The following is a 17,266-nucleotide window of genomic DNA, read 5'->3' on the forward strand; positions in this document are numbered from 1 at the left end:
ATGTGGCATTTTCCAACAAGCCGCAAAACTAATCTCATATCTACTTTTGCTGCCGGGAGATTGTTTGTGTGACGGCCCTAAGGAGAGCCGAGAAGGCAGAGAGGGGATGAAATCAAATCTAGCTCTTGTCAACGACTCAATTCTCTAAGAGATCTGTGTTTGTGTGTGTGTGTGTGTGTGTTAAAGCGACAAAAAGTGCATGTGGGAATAAAAACACATGTGTGCTCCTCGTCCACTCAGAACTCCAGAGGAAAGGAAGGTTTCCGCTGGTACGCCAACGTCACAGAGGATTGTAAACGAGGCTGCTGCTCCAAATGAGTGTCATCCTCTCTCCTCTCTCTGTTTGCCCTTCAACCAAAAAGCCTCTCGAGCTTATGAGAATGTTTTTTTTCTTTCTAATGCTGGAACTACGATATATATATATATATATAAATACAGTGCAGGTGGTGCCGTAGCCATGGAATAAGAGATGAAGACGGAGCCCTCGTATCTCTACAGCCGGGGATAATGGGATTCCAGGCCATATTTTTACGGTGTAAAGAGACAAAGCCCGGTTGGAATCGAGGGTTGATCCGCTGTCTTTCTAGTGCTGTCGGAGGGAGTTTGAGCCCTCGCGAGGCCAGAGAATGGTGCTCTCGCTTTACGGTGTTTGTCTTCATATTCCCTCACTCCTTCCTGTCTCTTTGTCCGTGACCATCTGTTTTTTTCCTTCCCCTCTCTCAGAGCGTTCTCTCCTGTTGGCTCGCTCCTTTTCTCTCTTTATCGTCAGTCGCTCACCATCTGACTTCAACGCATCATCACAGAAAGACGTCATATGGAAATCTATTTATTTTCCCTACGCTCGCCCACGTATGTCCAACAAAAGTAGAAGTGAGTGCGTCAGTGCAGAAACCTGCAACAAAAGGACTTTGTTAGGATTTGGATAATATTGTGGTTTGGGTTTCAATTGTTATGTATTAGTTCAGCACTAGTTAATCACATCATTTATGTAAGAAATGTACGGTAGTCAACATTTACTTTTGGTTTCATACAGGAGACAACTCAAATATTGTGATTGTTTGCGGCCTCCGACCGACGTTGTTGCTCTCTATAGTACACCTGTGATACAGGTGTGTGTACCGCGTGTGTCGACCTGCCAGCTGAGCTGCTGTAAACAAGTGCTCTTACATGGATGATTAAAGATCCGTCATCTGAATTGAAAGGCTGGGCTAGGATACCATACTGTATGGCCTCTACAATAGCACTAGTGATGTCAGGTCTTTGTGACGGGGTGAGGCTCAGGCGCAGAGAGACAGGCTGGACGCAATATAAATAACAAAAAAACACTCTTTAAAGAGGCAAAACAGTTTATAAAAAAACAAGGTCCAAAAGGGGCAGGCAGAGGATCGTCGGTCAGGGCAGGCAGGATCAGATACGACAGACAGGACGACGGGAAAAAGACACGGAACTAGAGACGACAAACCGACAGCAGTCAGGGGAAAGACTGACACAATATATAGGGGGGGAAACACAGGTGTACGACATCAGACAGTAACGAGACAAGAGTGGCTGAGGGCAGGTGCAGGGAATTAAACAATTAAGACAGAGAAGACACAGGAGACATAGGAGACACGGAACACAGGAGAAACAGAACCGGGTGTTACAAGTGATTGCTCATGGGGAGTTATCACCCGACTCGGTTACTGTCTTTTTAGCGTCTTTTGCTCATTGTTTTGGTTTTACGGCTCGCGACTTTACTGTTACTCCAACCAACCCAAGATGGCTGTCTTCAATGGAGGCGCTCTAATAAAACTCATCGGAAACTATATCTGCAAACACCAAATGGAAGACGGATGAACAAAGCGGAGCAGCTAAAGAGAAACATATTTCCATCAGGGGTCGGAGGAGACCAAAGCAGAGCTAAAAGCGGAGTTAATATTGGAGGCCAGAAATATGACACCATGAATGACAATCCAGTATCTATTGGATTTAATCTAAACTAACTGTTTGCTAACACTTCTGCCATATCATCTTAAAACATGGACAACAACATATATGTTAACGTTGCTTTAAAGTAAATGTTTTCTGGTACACTGTCTAAAACAAAGCTACATTACAGGTTGTGATATGAATAAATACGCCATCCTCAGAACAATATTGTATAAACTCTTCACATACCCACATTTGCATTTGACATATAATGTATTATATGCATCCTAAATCCTTTTTCATCCCAAAAAATCAAGGGCGAATGGTTTGTTCGGCCGTCGGCACAGAAAGCAGAACGGCAACAAACGGTTTTCATCTCACCGTTTAATATTGAGCTCGCCCTGCGTCCCTTTATCTCTGAACAATCCTCGAACAAAGCAAAGAGGCGCGATGTGGAGCCGGTAATGTGTGTCCATCAGCCGCCCGCGGTGACAGAGCCACTGTGTTGGTGTCTCGCCTCGTCTTGACTCTCTGCTCAAGCGAATTGTGAAACATCTCACCCTTCATGTCACTCCCCGTCGTCCTCGTGCCCCAAAAACGACACAATTTAGTTGTTCTACATCTGACCCCTTCTTCTTCTTTTTTGTTCTTCCTTTATGCCTCCTGCTCTTGTGCCATTCCACCTCCCTTTTTCTGTTTTCTCTCCACATGCCCTACATGTCTCTCATCTAATAATCCCATTTCTTTTCAATTGCCTTTTCTCCCCCCCCCCCCCCTTCTGGATGAATGCGGGCATGCAGGGGGATTCAAGGTTACAGCAATCGAGAGGGAGGAGGCTGCCCCCCCCCTCCCACCCCTCCTTTTTTCTCTCCTTTTTTCTTATTCTTTTTACCACGCCAGACAATGCTGCTACAAAATATTATCATCATCTACTCTATTTTCACAATTGAATTTTGTTTTGGCCGGAGAGGCCACAGCCTGCCCTCTGAAGCCGCTGCTGCTTTTCAATTTCTGTTGTATTGCTTTTCATTCCTGCAGCAGGTGCAACACAAAGAGCCCGCTGTGTATCATTTATTTATTCATAAAAGGGCTTGAAGCTGCATTGAAATATACTAGTGCTGTGAAAAATAACGCGTTAACTCAGTTAATTCAATTACAGGTAAAACTAGTTTTTGTTTTTTTACGCATTTAACGCATGCGCAGAATGAGCTTCCAATCTGTCTGTTGTTGGTCGTCGGGACGAAAAAAAAGTCACTTGCAAAATGAGCTTCCAATACACCACTTCAATCTGAACTCTGTCCGCTCTCATGCAGACGGTCTGTTCATCGGTAATGATCCTTCCGCAGGTTCACCTCCGGAAACCTTGTGACGACTTTTACTTCCTGTAGATCAGGGTCTCAACACGTCGATCGCGACCTGCCAGTCGATCGCGGCGTAGTGTTGGTAGATCGCATGACATTAAAAAGATTGGCCCGCCCCTGACATGTTCTCTATAGCACGTCTTTGTTCTTTTATTAAACTAAACGTCTGTTGTTGATCGTATCTCCACAGCAGCATGTCATTTCTGTCTCTTCGCGTTGCGTTAACACTTATCGATCTCCATCTCGCGCGCCACAGAGCTCCGTGCGCGCGCATCGGGACCGAGCAAAAAAAAAGTCACTTGTCAATCTGTCCACCTGTCCCTGTCCGGGCCGGTGAGGTTTCAGCTTTGCAGCGGTGTCCCCGCCGTCCCTTTCATCACGGCCCAGTTCATGAAGAAAACCCACACAGTCAGTTTGCCTCAGCAGCTGCTAGAGGAAGACTAGAGGCCTTTAGATTGTATCATGGTGGAGTTAATGGTTGACAAACAAGAGAAAAATTTTCTGTTTAACCCTCCTGTTACCTTTACATTTACTAACATATTTTACCCACGGGGTCAATTTGACCCCAGCAATTAAAACCTCCAGAAAATTATTAGAATTAATATTGCTTCCCAAGTTTAAGTGTGAGGTACTTTATGTTTGTTTGTTGACTACCTAAATAGCCCTTTAAATAAATAAAAAAGTTGATATTTCTTATATGTTTGACACAGTGAAAAACAGCCTGGGGTCAAATTGACCCCAAAGAACACCGACATTAAACATTAAATGGGGTCAAATTGACCCGAAAGGTAACAGGAGGGTTAAACATTCTGTTTAGGATGAAGATGTATTAATGTTCCATATGGAAGAAAACTGCTAAATAACTGCTGAGTTGCAGCACCATTGTATAGAAGAATGTATCAATGTATATATCCGTCTTTTGTCATAAATCTCTATGTTCTCACAAAATATACCGAGAATATCGGTAATATGTGATTAATCATGATTAATCCACAAAAACCTGTGATTAACCCGATTAAAAATGTTAATCGTTTCACAGCCCTAAAATATACATAAAGTGTGCAGTAAATGACCCACTGAACGTAAACAATGCAAATCATGTTGGGGATATTTCTTGTAATGTCATCATTTAAAATAAGTGTCATAACCCGGCTATCGCATGCTCAATATGCACATGTATTGAAGCCAGGGTAGGACATTTACATATTTTTAGGGGGCATTTTTTGCCCCCACTGACTGAAATCCAGGGGCTTTTAAAAAGAAATTGGGGGCACTTTTTGAAAGTTGTGAAACAACATTTAACCTTTGTTCAAAATAATAAATATACTTATTTAGGCTTACAGTATATGTGCAATTGTCAACCAATGGTAATAATAAGACTATTAAGCAGTAGTCTAATAGATTCTGGACCGGGTCATATATGCTACGATGTTTTTGACAAGTTAATTAAATTATCATAATTATTAGAGGAAATTATGGGGGCATTTTTTGCCACTCTCCTAATAATATCGGGGGCAAAATCATATTTCTTAAGGGCAGTTTTGCCCTTTGCCCTCGTGTATTTCTGACGCTGTTTGAAGCTTGTGTGCAGCAGGTACATATCGTCACTAACACATTGTAATCAACACATCTGAAGGCACAGCGATGTCCTGTGTGAACGCGAGCTGCCGATAGACATTATGGAAATAATCGCTTGACGTTTCGTGAGATATGCGGAGGGAAAGATGCCGAGAGTACGACAAGCTCGACACCCGTCTCCGTGCAATAGAAATGAAGCGTGAGTCAGCAGGTGTTTAGCTTAGCTTGGCACAGGGACGCAAAACAAAGGAGAAACAGCAACCATAGCTCTATCTAAAATCAACACTCTGCCTTCAAGCACCCATCGTGCTCAAAATGTAACACGATAACAAAGCAAGGGCACCCCAGGAAGTAAATGCATCGTGCCAACAAGTAGACTCCCCCGTGAGAAAAAAAACAACACTTTTTAAATAACTTAGAAAGTGTTCGTGAGCATTAGTGGTGATAATAAGCGATATGGTCTTTGTCGATTGCGAATAAAAGAGAAACTGTGGTTCATTTAATGTTGATAGGATATGGATTTTCAATTACTTCTTGACAGATTGACTATGACATCCTTATTACAAATGTTGATCAATATTTAAATGATGAAGTCAGCTTTCTTCCTGAATGGCTCTTATTGGACGTGAGCTGAAGTCCTGGTGAGATGTTGACGCCGATGTGAGGCACTAGTGTGGACTCCATGTTCAAGAACATACAGTATATTAGTGATGGAAAGTTTTTGGTAATCACTAAAAGCAAAATTGTATATAATGTTTGTGTTGTCATTTGACTTGGAGTTGGAAAACAGTGTCATTTAATTGATGTATGATATATTTGATTTTTTTTAAAGCATATTTACGATGTCAGTAAGGAACATGACGTCTGGAAATAAGACATTTGAAGAATATTACAGTTATTATGTAATTTTCTGACCAGTTAAGGCAGTAATATGTTAAATTGATTAAGGGGAAAGAGAACATACTAATTTTACTTAGTTTACAGTTTAGTTTAGTTTCTTCTTGCCTCCTCATTGTGGTTGAGTCTGAGTTAAATTCTGTATTTATAAAAAAACAATTTTCTGTCATTTGACTTGAGTTGGAAAACAGTGTCATTTAATTGATATATGGAGCATCATATAATGTTTTCCATCTTCAAAAAATATATTTTTTTAAAGCATATTTATGTTGTCAGGAAGGAAAAGGACTCGTCTGGAAAGAAGACATTTGAAGAATATTACAGTTATTATGTAATTTTCTGACCAGTTAAGGCAGTAATATGTTAAAATGATTAAGTGAAAGAGAACAGATTCATTTACTTAGTTTAGCAAAGAATGCATATCAAAACATTTAAATAAAACTTAAAAACGTAGACTCGCTTGGTTATGTTTACAGTTTAGTTTAGTTTCTTCTTGCCTCGTCATTGTGTGAGTCTGATTTCAATTTTGTATTTATACATTTTTCTGCACATTTCACATTCCTTCATCCTCTGGGTACCACTCCCCCTCTTTGGAAACACTGGAAACAGTAGATACACTTGTGTTTCAAGTTGCCGAGACTTTCCTGCTAAATATTTAATTGCCAACGTTGTTTCATTTATTTGTCTTTCGTCCATCGAGCAGATTAAAGAGGCAGCAAGAGAGTGCTGCACAGACACAGATTTCTTTATTAGCCCTCATTTGATCTATTAAGGCATTTTATTGTTATCTGCACAGAGTTTTCTTGTTTTAAAAACAGTATGCAAAATGAAGCGCATTCTCTAAAGACCATGTGATATGATTTCACTCATTTTATGGAACCACAAACACCTTTTTTTAAACTTTTAATTGGATATTCAGACATTTTATAAGCTTTCATTTCAATGTGTCTTTAGTAAAGACACATTGAAATGAAAGCGAGATTCAAGGTAAAAATCTTAAATGGCATTTTGAGGAAAACTCTTTGACTTTATTTCTTACGTTTTTCCTTTGAATTTGTCATTAATGTTCTCTTGTGTCCCCTGAATAGGGGAAACTCAGTCATTTAATCGTTCACAACTTTTAATTTTCAGTCGCCTCTGAATTAAAGATATATATACATCACATATACACTTGGAAGTTAGATTTATTAACGTAGCTCGATCTCTGAGTAATAAAATGTTACCATAAGAATATAACAGTGTCTGTTCCAGGCGTCGTATCTGATGTGGGGCGTTTGTTCCCATCTGGATCAGGTGCGTTGTTAACGCCTGTTGTTATCAACGCTTGCATTACTTCACTTGATGATCAGAAACAAATCTTATGACCCGAAGGAACTTGTATAAAGACCCCGAACATGATGCCATCATGTAACTCGCTTCTCATTTGGAGAAAAGAAAAGTTGGCATTGTACCCTCCTCAAAGGTTGTAAAAAAGGTCACGTTTCTGTTCTAGCAATGTAACAATGCTATTCTTATCATACCATGTATAACAGGCTCTCTATATATCATCACTTGCACTGCCAGGAAGCAAAAAAAACAGTCGATGTATCTGTGCTTCGCAGGAACGCGCAATGCCAATGTTTCTGCCCGGCGACTGGGCTTCCCAAATACATTGTATGCTGAAAATGGCGATTGCAGTGTTGTTTGGCCCGATTATTTTTAGCCCGCTCAGTGACCCGGTCAGCAGTGGCCGCTGCAGCAGTGACTGTGACACCACAACTCATGGTTACGGTCACTAAGGTACTTTATTTCCCTTAACGCCAAATTGCAGCATTTTGCATCAGAACTCACGTTCCCTCTCTGGGATAATGATATCTTCGTGGAATCTGCGCACACACACATGATACAAGATATTCAGCGAGAGGTCCACTTTCCGGGGATATCGTCTCTTATATATGTTTCGATTAAATATCCATGAATCTGCAGAAATTATAGAAAAAAAGATGCTCCTATAACTCCAGATACTCACCATGGGCATTTTCCTGCGTTCTTTTTTTTAAAGCTTTCTCCAGTATCAAAGTAAACCATTCATAGTTGTTTGTCAATCCATTAGATCATTTCAGAGAGGAGATATGAATATCTTATTCTGCATACGTGTAATATTGACAGAAGAAGGGGTCAGATTGTTTTATATACAAACAAATACAGGCTTGCTCACTGCATCAATGCCGTGGATTCACTTTGTTGCAAAAGCAGTTGCTTGCACACTTGTGTGGTACTTGGCAGGTACAAACTGATGAAAAGGAAATTAATAATAAATAGTCAACTTTATACGGCCTATAATGCCTTATATTCTCAGCTAATAGAATGAGACCAGGTGAGCCTTCAATGGAGAGGGATGAAGGATGAATGAAGATCAGGCAAATGGAAAGCACATGGACGGGAGGCTCATTGGTCGGGTCTTTGTGGATGCTTTTTAATACATATTTTTCTGACTAGAGGAAATGTAAGAAGCTTAGTGAGAGACTCAAGAGGATGAGGGTATCTCATGTTTGTCAGCTCATATATTACATTTCCTACCACAAAACTTAATTAAATGTGCTCTGTGTGTGTGTGTGTACGCAGTTAATAATTAATATTATTATTAATGTTGTTGCTGAAGTCTGTGTAAGTGACAGAGCATCCACTGAAAATAAAGATCAGGATTCGTTCCACAAAATGAGTGAAATCATATCACATATTTTACTATAAATTGTTGACACTAATTTGATCTCATTTGATGTCAGAAAAATAGAAACTTGGCTGACAAACCTTGTAAAACATCTCCATAATGTACATGTTCTTTCAACTTCTTCAACCTTTTTTTTAATTAGGTGCGTCACATGCTCCCCCAAGAATAGAATTAAGGTTAATAAAAGCCATCTGTCTACGAATAATAAGCCCTTCATAGAAATAAAGGAGCCTAAATGACACTGGTATGTATGTGTTCTTTATATAGCTCATATTTGCCTTACATAACGTGTGAAATTAGACTGAAAACACACCAAACTTTACAATGTGGAAAATGACCTGACGTCCCAGTTTAACAAATATTTCCTAAACCCAAAGACATGAAAGTGACAGATTTCTAAGGTGACATGTTTTGATGGATTCTTTCCTGGCAGGCCCTTTGTTTCCGTCCTGTGGGTGTCGGGTGATTGACAGTAAGCAGAAAGAAGCACAATGTCACTTAATTCGAGCACAAGGAAGGACTGATTAAAACGGAACGGCTTACAAAGCCAAATTGGCGCTTTGTGCGCACCGTGATGGATTACATATCTCAGGTGATTTTTGCAGCTGTAGTGAAGCTGTGTTTGACATTGAGAAGTGTGACTGACAGCAAAAAGCCTCTCCAGGAGGGAGATTGATCCACGGCATCGCCTATGTGTGCACATTCTTCCGCGGATGACATTTCTGTCTTTGTTGTTATTTTTTTTGCCGTCGGGTTTTTGAATGTCGGGTTGCGATCATCGGGTTACCTTTACAGATGCCAGTCAAACACCTCATTCTTGACACCTCGGGTATTGTATTTGAAAGACGAGCTCTTCAACCGGATCACTTATGTGTTGCAGCCGTTACTTAATGTTCCTATTATGGAAATATTCAAGATGCTTGAAGCTGCTATAATCAATATTCTTACAGTAAACAGTAGATCAAATAACAAAGTTTTATGGGAAAGGGATGGCTGTAAGTGATGAACCCGCAGGGAATCATCACCCGACTCAGCAGTTTCCCTCAGGGCGTATCAGTGTCTTTGATTAACCTGCAGCTTGTGTTAATGGCTTGGTTCACCCTCACAGTTCTCACAGCATCCTCTACAGAACCAGCAGCTGTTTCCAGTGCTTTATATCTGCTGGGTGTGTACATAGGCAATAGCATGTCAGCAAGTTTGGTTTATCAACTTTTAAATGCGATACAATGTCAATGTGGTGAACATAGCTTGTTTCTGCTGCCCTCAAGTGGTCAGAAAAATACGTTATTGTGGGTGTACCTTGTTAGCGAGATGATTTTTCAGGGGGTTTTGTCCACTTTCCCCCAACTTCATGTGTTTTTATTTCATGTATTTATGTTTACAGTGCACATTAGTCAACATGTCAGTTTCCACCCCAATGTAAATGTGCCAGAGTTATATAATAAGACTGTATCAAGGCCGCTGTTGAACTTTTTAGCGTGGTGATGTAGCGGGATTAAAAAAACCTTCTCGTTTTTAATAAAGTGAAAGAAGTGCGCATTACAAATATTTATAGTGTAATATTTCTCTACTAGATCCAGCTGGATTGTTGCATGCTGACCTTCTATAGTGCTGCTGTGAAACTAGGATTCTTCCCGGATGATGAAACGTGAATTCAATTATCTGACTATTCTTAAAATACTTTATACAGAGTCCACCTCATCCCAGAGGCAGCCATTATTTCACACCAGGCCGGTGTTCATCTACCCACACAGTAATAGCTCCACCTGTCAGAAGACCTGGTGGGTCACAAGGGAAGCCATATTGGTGGCTGCCACCTACATTTTTTTAAAAAAAATCTCTGATTAAACTGTAAGACTCGTTGTGTTTGACACCCTGCTGGACATGAGCCGTATGTTCCAGCTTTTCCCTCTGATTAAGCCCTCCTTTAGATTTATCGGCCGTGGGAAATAATGGGAAACATAGCGAATGTAGACGTTTTTAGGCCATTACTCAAGGCTGTTATTGGCATGGGCTCCGCCTGGCTCACAGCCAGTGACCTGCACAGAGGACAAAGCAAGTAACGCCTCTCCTGGCTCCTGGCTCCTGGCGAGGAGAAGCAGTGGTGAGGGGGTGGCGGTACAGAGGAGGAGAAAGTGATAGAGGAGACGCGGCAGCACTGTAGGTGGGTGGTGTAAGGATAGAGGGGAAGGAAATGCTTTAATAATTTACAAAAATAAATAAATAAAAAAGCAATCCACAGTGCTCCAAAACATCTTAAAACATGTGAGGTTATCCCCTTTAGGAAGAAATGCAAGCAAACACCTCACAGGGGTTTATAATGATCTCTAGTTGGTCCCTATAGGGCAGCGGGGGAAAACGAGCCCCCCTGTGTAGTTTTAAAACTACAATTCAGAGTTGAACCCCTGTAAAACACTGAAGTACATTTTTTGGGGTATTTAACCTGTCACATAATTGTCAGCTTTATACCTCCCCGACTTTTCCAAAGAGAATTGCTTGTAAACATTATTTTTAACCAATGAGATGTCTCAGAGCCCTCTCGGGTCAGAGCACGCTATGTGTGTCCTGTTTAAGTGCATATAGGCTGATTTAAATACTTCATCATCATTCTGCTTCATGCACAACATACACGGAAAATCCCATTCTCTACTTTTTTTCCAGCTTCATCTTTGTCGGAGATGCATGGCGACACTTGACCCCTAAGGAAAAAAAAAGCGTAACCACGTCAACGGGGAGCAGTATTTCAGCAACACTCGCCTGGTTTTCTCTCCACACTCAACTTCACAATACATCCAGAATGAGGCGGACTGCTTGCGGAGGTTGTTGCGTGCCGAGTGAAGCGAATGTTGATCCACAAATTCCGACTTTCTAAATAGCCCTGACTTCACAGAAATGCCTAATTAGTGGGGAAAAACAACGTTCCTACCTTTGTGCATATGGTTTGGCTGCTTTGGGACTTTTTTTTTGCAGGTTCAAGTGCATCAGTCGATATGTCAGAAGGGCTTAGCGGTGGAAACCCTGTGAATCATTGTAATTGGTTCCACTGGCATACCAAACTATATCATTCCTGTCTTGCTGTTTTCAACTGTTTTCCTAATTTGGCTTTATGCACATCCACAGAGGTATAGTTGGTTGGCATACAGAAGTATACATGTAGGCTCAGCAGATGATAATGTTAGACACACACACACACGCACACACACATTCACAAGCATACAGTCGTCCCTTCCCAAACCCTTGGCGAGGTCAAGCCTCTGTTAATTGCTTTCCATGCAGTAAATGAATGGATCACAGCATTAGAGAGAGAAAGCAGGGAGGTGTCAGAAGGAGATAACAAAACAAAAAAACCCTCTTCATCACACACACACACACACACACACATAGAGGCATCCAAACAAACATAGACATCCAAAACATGCACACGAGCACACACACACACACACACACACACGTGCACAGCACAGACTGTTATCAGTTAATTAGTGCTCGTAGCTGCCGGGGCAAACCTTATTGACACTGCAATGACAGTTTGTTCTTGTTTGAGTGGCGCCGTCAGTCTTCCAAGCGTGTCACTCTGATTCAATTATGAACACACCGAGAAAAATCACAAGTAGCACATGGAGGAAACGCTGCTTTAAAAAAATGCTGCTCATACGGGCTATTGTGTGCAAACTGACCATCTCTTCCAACTGACGGCCTTGATGTATGAATAGCTCACGTCATGTGAGATTTAACATGACACGGAAACAATGGCTCCGTCAGCGCTCAGTGGGAGGGGGGATTACACCAGCTATTGTTTTACCAACTCAATGTTGGTTCTCCTCCAGTGCCATTGCTTTCACTTAGAATCAAGATATCCCCTTTTTAAAACCAGAACTGAGCAGAAGAGGCTTTTTTGAGGAATTTGCAGCGGCATCAATTCTTTATGTTTGTAATATGATGACATTTTGGGCTAAATGTGTAATGGATTTCAGGGGGTGTTGAATATTCTTGGAAAATGCGCCTCAGGCTTGGCTAAGACTATTGCTTGTTTCAATAACCGGGAGGCCAATGTAGGAGCAGCATTTCATCAGCACGCTTTTCATTATTCGGGATGAGGTGTAGGAAATCCCCCTCAAATGAGCTTTCTTGAATGAAAGTGCATTTTAATAAAATGGGATGAACACTTGCACATGGAGCACTCCAGCTAGTTTGAACTTGATGATCATGCGATGATGTGTGGAAGCGTCCTTTAGCAACAGCACTATCTCGTGCTTTGTATCTTTCTGGAGGAGATTATTTGGGGGAGTTATGACATAACCAGAGGCTAAGCAGAGATAGAAGACAACAAAAGTAAATATGTGTATTAGGAACACACACACAGGGATAGATGGAGAGGGATGGGGGAGAGATGTGCCGGCATTCACATCTAAAATTGTTTTGATCGTCATAATCTGATGGGAGAACACACTAGAGGGAAAGCAGAGAGGTCTTTGCTCAGGTTGGTTTGATTTGCCTTCAAAGAAGACTCAATTGGGGGATTGCCAAACATAGTGATTTGGAACAAACATGTTTTGAAGAGGCATGGCACGTTCATGAAAAACATTATCCTGGAGACACGTACGACTGGCAGCTCTTAAATGGCAAGAGTTTCATTGGACTGAATTAAAACTAAGAGAGAGAGAGAGAGTGAGAGGGGGGGGGGAGAGAAAGAGAGATAGAGAGAGGAAGGGGGGAAACCGCGAAAGGGGGAGAGAGGGAACCTGACATAACAACGGAGTAATGGAGAACCCCGGGGGAGAGAGGGAGCAAGAGAGAGAGAGAGAGAGAGAGAAAGGGAACACGAGAGAGAGAGAGGCTGCAGGGCGACTTGGTTGACAGTGGTTGCCTCTGCCTCCCCCAGCAGTGGGAGAGATGTGCGTAACATGCAGCGGAGAGCGGTGATCATCATCTGCGCGCCGCATCGCCGTGGACCGCCGTGCGCACCCGAAGACCGAGAAGCACCGAGGGGCGCAGCAGCCCGCTCCGCCGAACCTGTCGGGCGCGAGACGCTGGCAGAGCCGACGACCGACTCTTGAAGAAAACCGAAAGGGGGACAAGTGAGAAGGAAAATGCCAGCACGTCAAACCTCGATTTGGGGTTAATCGCCCTGCTGCTTGGAGCCACTCTGACGCACCGGCGCTGAATCAAGAGTGCATCTTCTTCTTCTTTTTGTTGTTTTTGTTGTTGTTTTCATACGGAGTCCCAGCACATCCAAGTCGGACTATATCAAGTGAGGATTTCACATGAAAGGGACGAATGCCGAATTCCCGGGCCAACAGAATATGAGTCAGCGCGCGTCTGAGAGCTGAGGTGGAGTGTGTCTCTCCCGCTGCACGGCTGTCTCGGTCCGCCACAAGCCTTCCTACGCCAGGATGCAGCTGCTCCGAGTTGCGTGGGCACTGACCGGAGCGGCGATCTGCTGCTTTCTCCTTCTCCTTATTCACTCGCGCCTGCTCAAAGAAGGTAATCACTTCGAACTCCAACCGAATGCCATGTCACTTTTACGCGGATTTAATGCGCCATCGCCTTCCATGTAGTTCATGTGAAGTTTTGCGCAGCCACATTTCCAATGCGCAGTGTCCGGGCGGCTCCAGCGCATTCGCGATAAAACGTTGCCTTTTTTTTCTATTCCTCTCTGTAAATAAAAACAAATCCAAACAACACTTAACGCAGATTGATGTGCACGAGGCACATTATGCTATCGTGATTTCAATGTTCCTTATCAACAAGTCATCAATCAGAGGATAATCGATTGATCAATTCTGATCAGTCGGAGAAATGAGTTCAAGCTGTGCAGGAGATGAAGAAGAGGAAGAAAAAAAACTATTAAAACCAGCAGCTCACTGCTTGTCTGGAATACTGATTTGATGTAAACGTGTTCAATAGATGGCACTAGAGTATAGCTTTAGGGTAACATTGAGGTCAAGCGGTTCTGATGTCGTTCCATTTGCCTTCTTTTGTGTTTTCTGTCCCATTTATGTTAAAGCCGGCATAAATATCAATCCCCCGATCATCATTCACAAACATCACAGTCAGGCTCGGGGCTTCACTGTTTGTCGCAATGGTGCCCATGCTGTATGGATGGATGGATGACACAGCCTGCGGACATGGCTGCATTGTTGTTACGCTGTTTCGAGGGCTAAATTATTTGAGCTGCATTTACTGACATTCAGCTGAATGAATGGCGTGTGATTCGATCACTCTGACGATCACCAGAAAACCAGATCCATCCTGATGCTTTGGTGTGCAACACATCACTATTCACCCTATGAAGTAGCATCATGTGCATCCTACCTGCTGCTGGGAGAGCTTCACATCGTGGTTGGGTACATTTACTGCTCAAACTGCTTATGAAAGTCAAATGGTGTCACCTAAGGAACTGCTGTGCACTATATGAACCTGGTAAAAAAACTGCACTTAATATCCCCTTTCTTCATGTATACCCCCGGGGCGAACAGAGAGTCTTTTTGGCACTTAGGAACTGTCATGGGTTTCCTTTGTGGAGCTCTCCGTGAAACGTGGCTTGGAAAGGCCCGTCATCCCCTCCATGCCTCCGGCCCTGGGCAAATATTCAGGTCAAGCAGTGGCAAACACTCTCCTCACTGTGGTGGGTAGCCTACTGATGGGTACGAGAATGTCCAGCCATACTGAAAAGGGGGGTGGGGAAGAGAAAAATAGTGTCTGTCAGCCAAAAATGGGAGACAAGAGAGAAGTTCAGGATGTTTGTGCTGGCACATGTCCTAAAGCCAGCCGTTGGAATTTTAATTTACTCTGGCATGCTAGCCTTTTGCTCAGAGGTCAAAAAGAGGATTGTGTGGCCGCCTAGCAAAACGAGAAGAATAAAAAAAGTGCTGCTCATGGCTGTGTTAATGCAAGGGACTCTCATTAGATTCAGGGCCATCAGCATTGTTGAGCTTGTTGACTGGCAAGGCAATATTTTTGACCTTGACGACACGGAGCTCTTCGACTGTATCATGTTGTGCTTTTACGCCGAGGTGTTTTTTTCCCGAAGCCTGCATTTTTCTCTGCTTTTAATGCTTGACAAAGAATAGCTGTTGTTCTTTCGGTGGCGAGAAGATGCACTCAAAGTTCATTATGGCTCGTAAGGTCCTTTTTTTATAAAATCTACTCGTCAGGGAAGGAGGGAGAAAGGCACAAAGGAGAGTTCAGAATATGTTCACTTTAGGCTTCAAGAATGGCCAAGGTCAAAGCCAGCTGTGATGGCTAATAATAAGAACAGATAACATGAATTCAAAGACTGCATTAGCGACAATCTTTTGGGGATGAGAGTAATGAAAGGCATGCACAAGGGGCCTTAAAGAGAACAGACCCCTTTTAATCTTCTCTCGCATAACCCTTCAGAAGAACCCTGGGGTTATGCAACACAAGCCTCTCCAATTGGAATCACGAATACAGAACAAAAGGGAGAGGAGTGAAGTATTTTTAGTCTCCCCTTCTATCATGCCACCGATTGATCGGCTTTATACGTGTTTACATGCCTGTGTGTTATTCTTGGTGGTACTAAATGTGTGTGCAGGTGGAATCTATCTAAAAAGTGTCCACCTGGCCTGACGGCTGCAGAGCGCACATTCCTTTTATTATTATATTCTGATCATACCATTAAAGGTGGAAGTGCACCAGCCAGTGTCTCCATTCCTCGAGGGCTGTTTTTTACAGCTAACAATTTCTGCGTTTCGCCATCCGCGACAGATGAAGGATGGAGATTTTGGCAGAATGCTCCTGAAGAGACAATATCTCCAACCCCTCATTGAAGCATCCACCGGACCATGCACTGGCTGGATCCTGAATGGTGGCTTACCGTGATGTACTCGTCATGCCTAAACCATAGCCACGTTGGCAGGAGTATTTTTGGGAGTCGTAAACCTTGTTGTGTCAGCGCGCTCTCAACGTGACATGGGACCTCCTGCAATATGAAATGTGGACATGGCTGGAGAGGGTGGACCGGGAATGGGAAACCTATTCAAAAACATTATGCACAGGGAATGTGAATGAATTCATGCGTGTTGAATTTAGTGGACTGTAGTCTATGCAAGGTCTCAGAGACCCGTCTTTCTTTCCCACAAAAAAGAATCCCGCTCCGGCTGGAGACGATGAAGGACGGATAATCCCTGATTTGAGTGAAGAGGAGATGTATTCATCCATTGCTGTTCTCTCAGGTCTCGAAATCGAGTAAAGTCTCCCTTGGGAATGGGGGCTGCCGGTAAGAGATCAATGGGACAGTCAAAATCTCGGTGAGGAGGTAGCGACAAGGCTTTAGACTTGTTAAACGCTTCTTTTAAATCATGGTAACAGGAAGGTACCTTGTGTAGATCAGGATAGTCAGGGTGATCTATAATGATCCTACTAGAGTCTGTTGGTGCATTAACAGGTTGCGAAAGTTTACACCTGCCCTTACAATCCTCTCCCCATTCCTTAACTTTCCCTGAAGGCCAGTCTATGTGAGGATTGTGGATCTTCAGCCAAGGAAACCCCAAAATAATCGGGTGCTGAGTCGACTCAAAAATATGAAATTGCATGCTCTCGGTATGGTCCTTATTTATAGTAATCCGTATGGGCTCAGTGCAATGGGTAACTGTGAACAACAAGCGGCCGTCTAAGGCACTGGCACTAACAGGATGAGATAGCGGGACAGTTTTTATTTTTAGCTGTTTGACTAGGCCCCAGTCTATAAGGCTTTCGTCAGCCCCTGAGTCTATTAACACACCCTGGTCAATGGTCTGATTGTTAATACAAATGTCTACCTGAGTAACAGGTCGAGGAGGGAAGTCTG

The 17,266-nt window shown here is 42.7% G+C and overlaps 1 protein-coding gene across 2 annotated transcripts in view; it reads left to right on the forward strand.

Moving 5' to 3' along the window:
- LOC130200660 (chemokine-like protein TAFA-5) overlaps positions 1–17,266 on the forward strand; it is a 148,921-nt gene that overhangs the window by 42,612 nt on the left and 89,043 nt on the right. Inside the window, exon 1 of one of the 2 annotated variants that reach the window (XM_056425116.1) lies at positions 13,313–13,938. The exons of the other annotated variant lie outside the window; for it this stretch is intronic. Within the exon in view, the coding sequence (XP_056281091.1) occupies positions 13,848–13,938 (91 nt within the window). The 5' untranslated portion in view covers positions 13,313–13,847. Of the gene's footprint in view, positions 1–13,312; positions 13,939–17,266 lie in introns of those variants that run through there. 2 annotated transcript variants of the gene reach the window in all.

The sequence above is a fragment of the Pseudoliparis swirei genome, chromosome 10 (assembly GCF_029220125.1).
Source record: "Pseudoliparis swirei isolate HS2019 ecotype Mariana Trench chromosome 10, NWPU_hadal_v1, whole genome shotgun sequence".
NCBI classification, from domain to species: domain Eukaryota; kingdom Metazoa; phylum Chordata; class Actinopteri; order Perciformes; family Liparidae; genus Pseudoliparis; species Pseudoliparis swirei.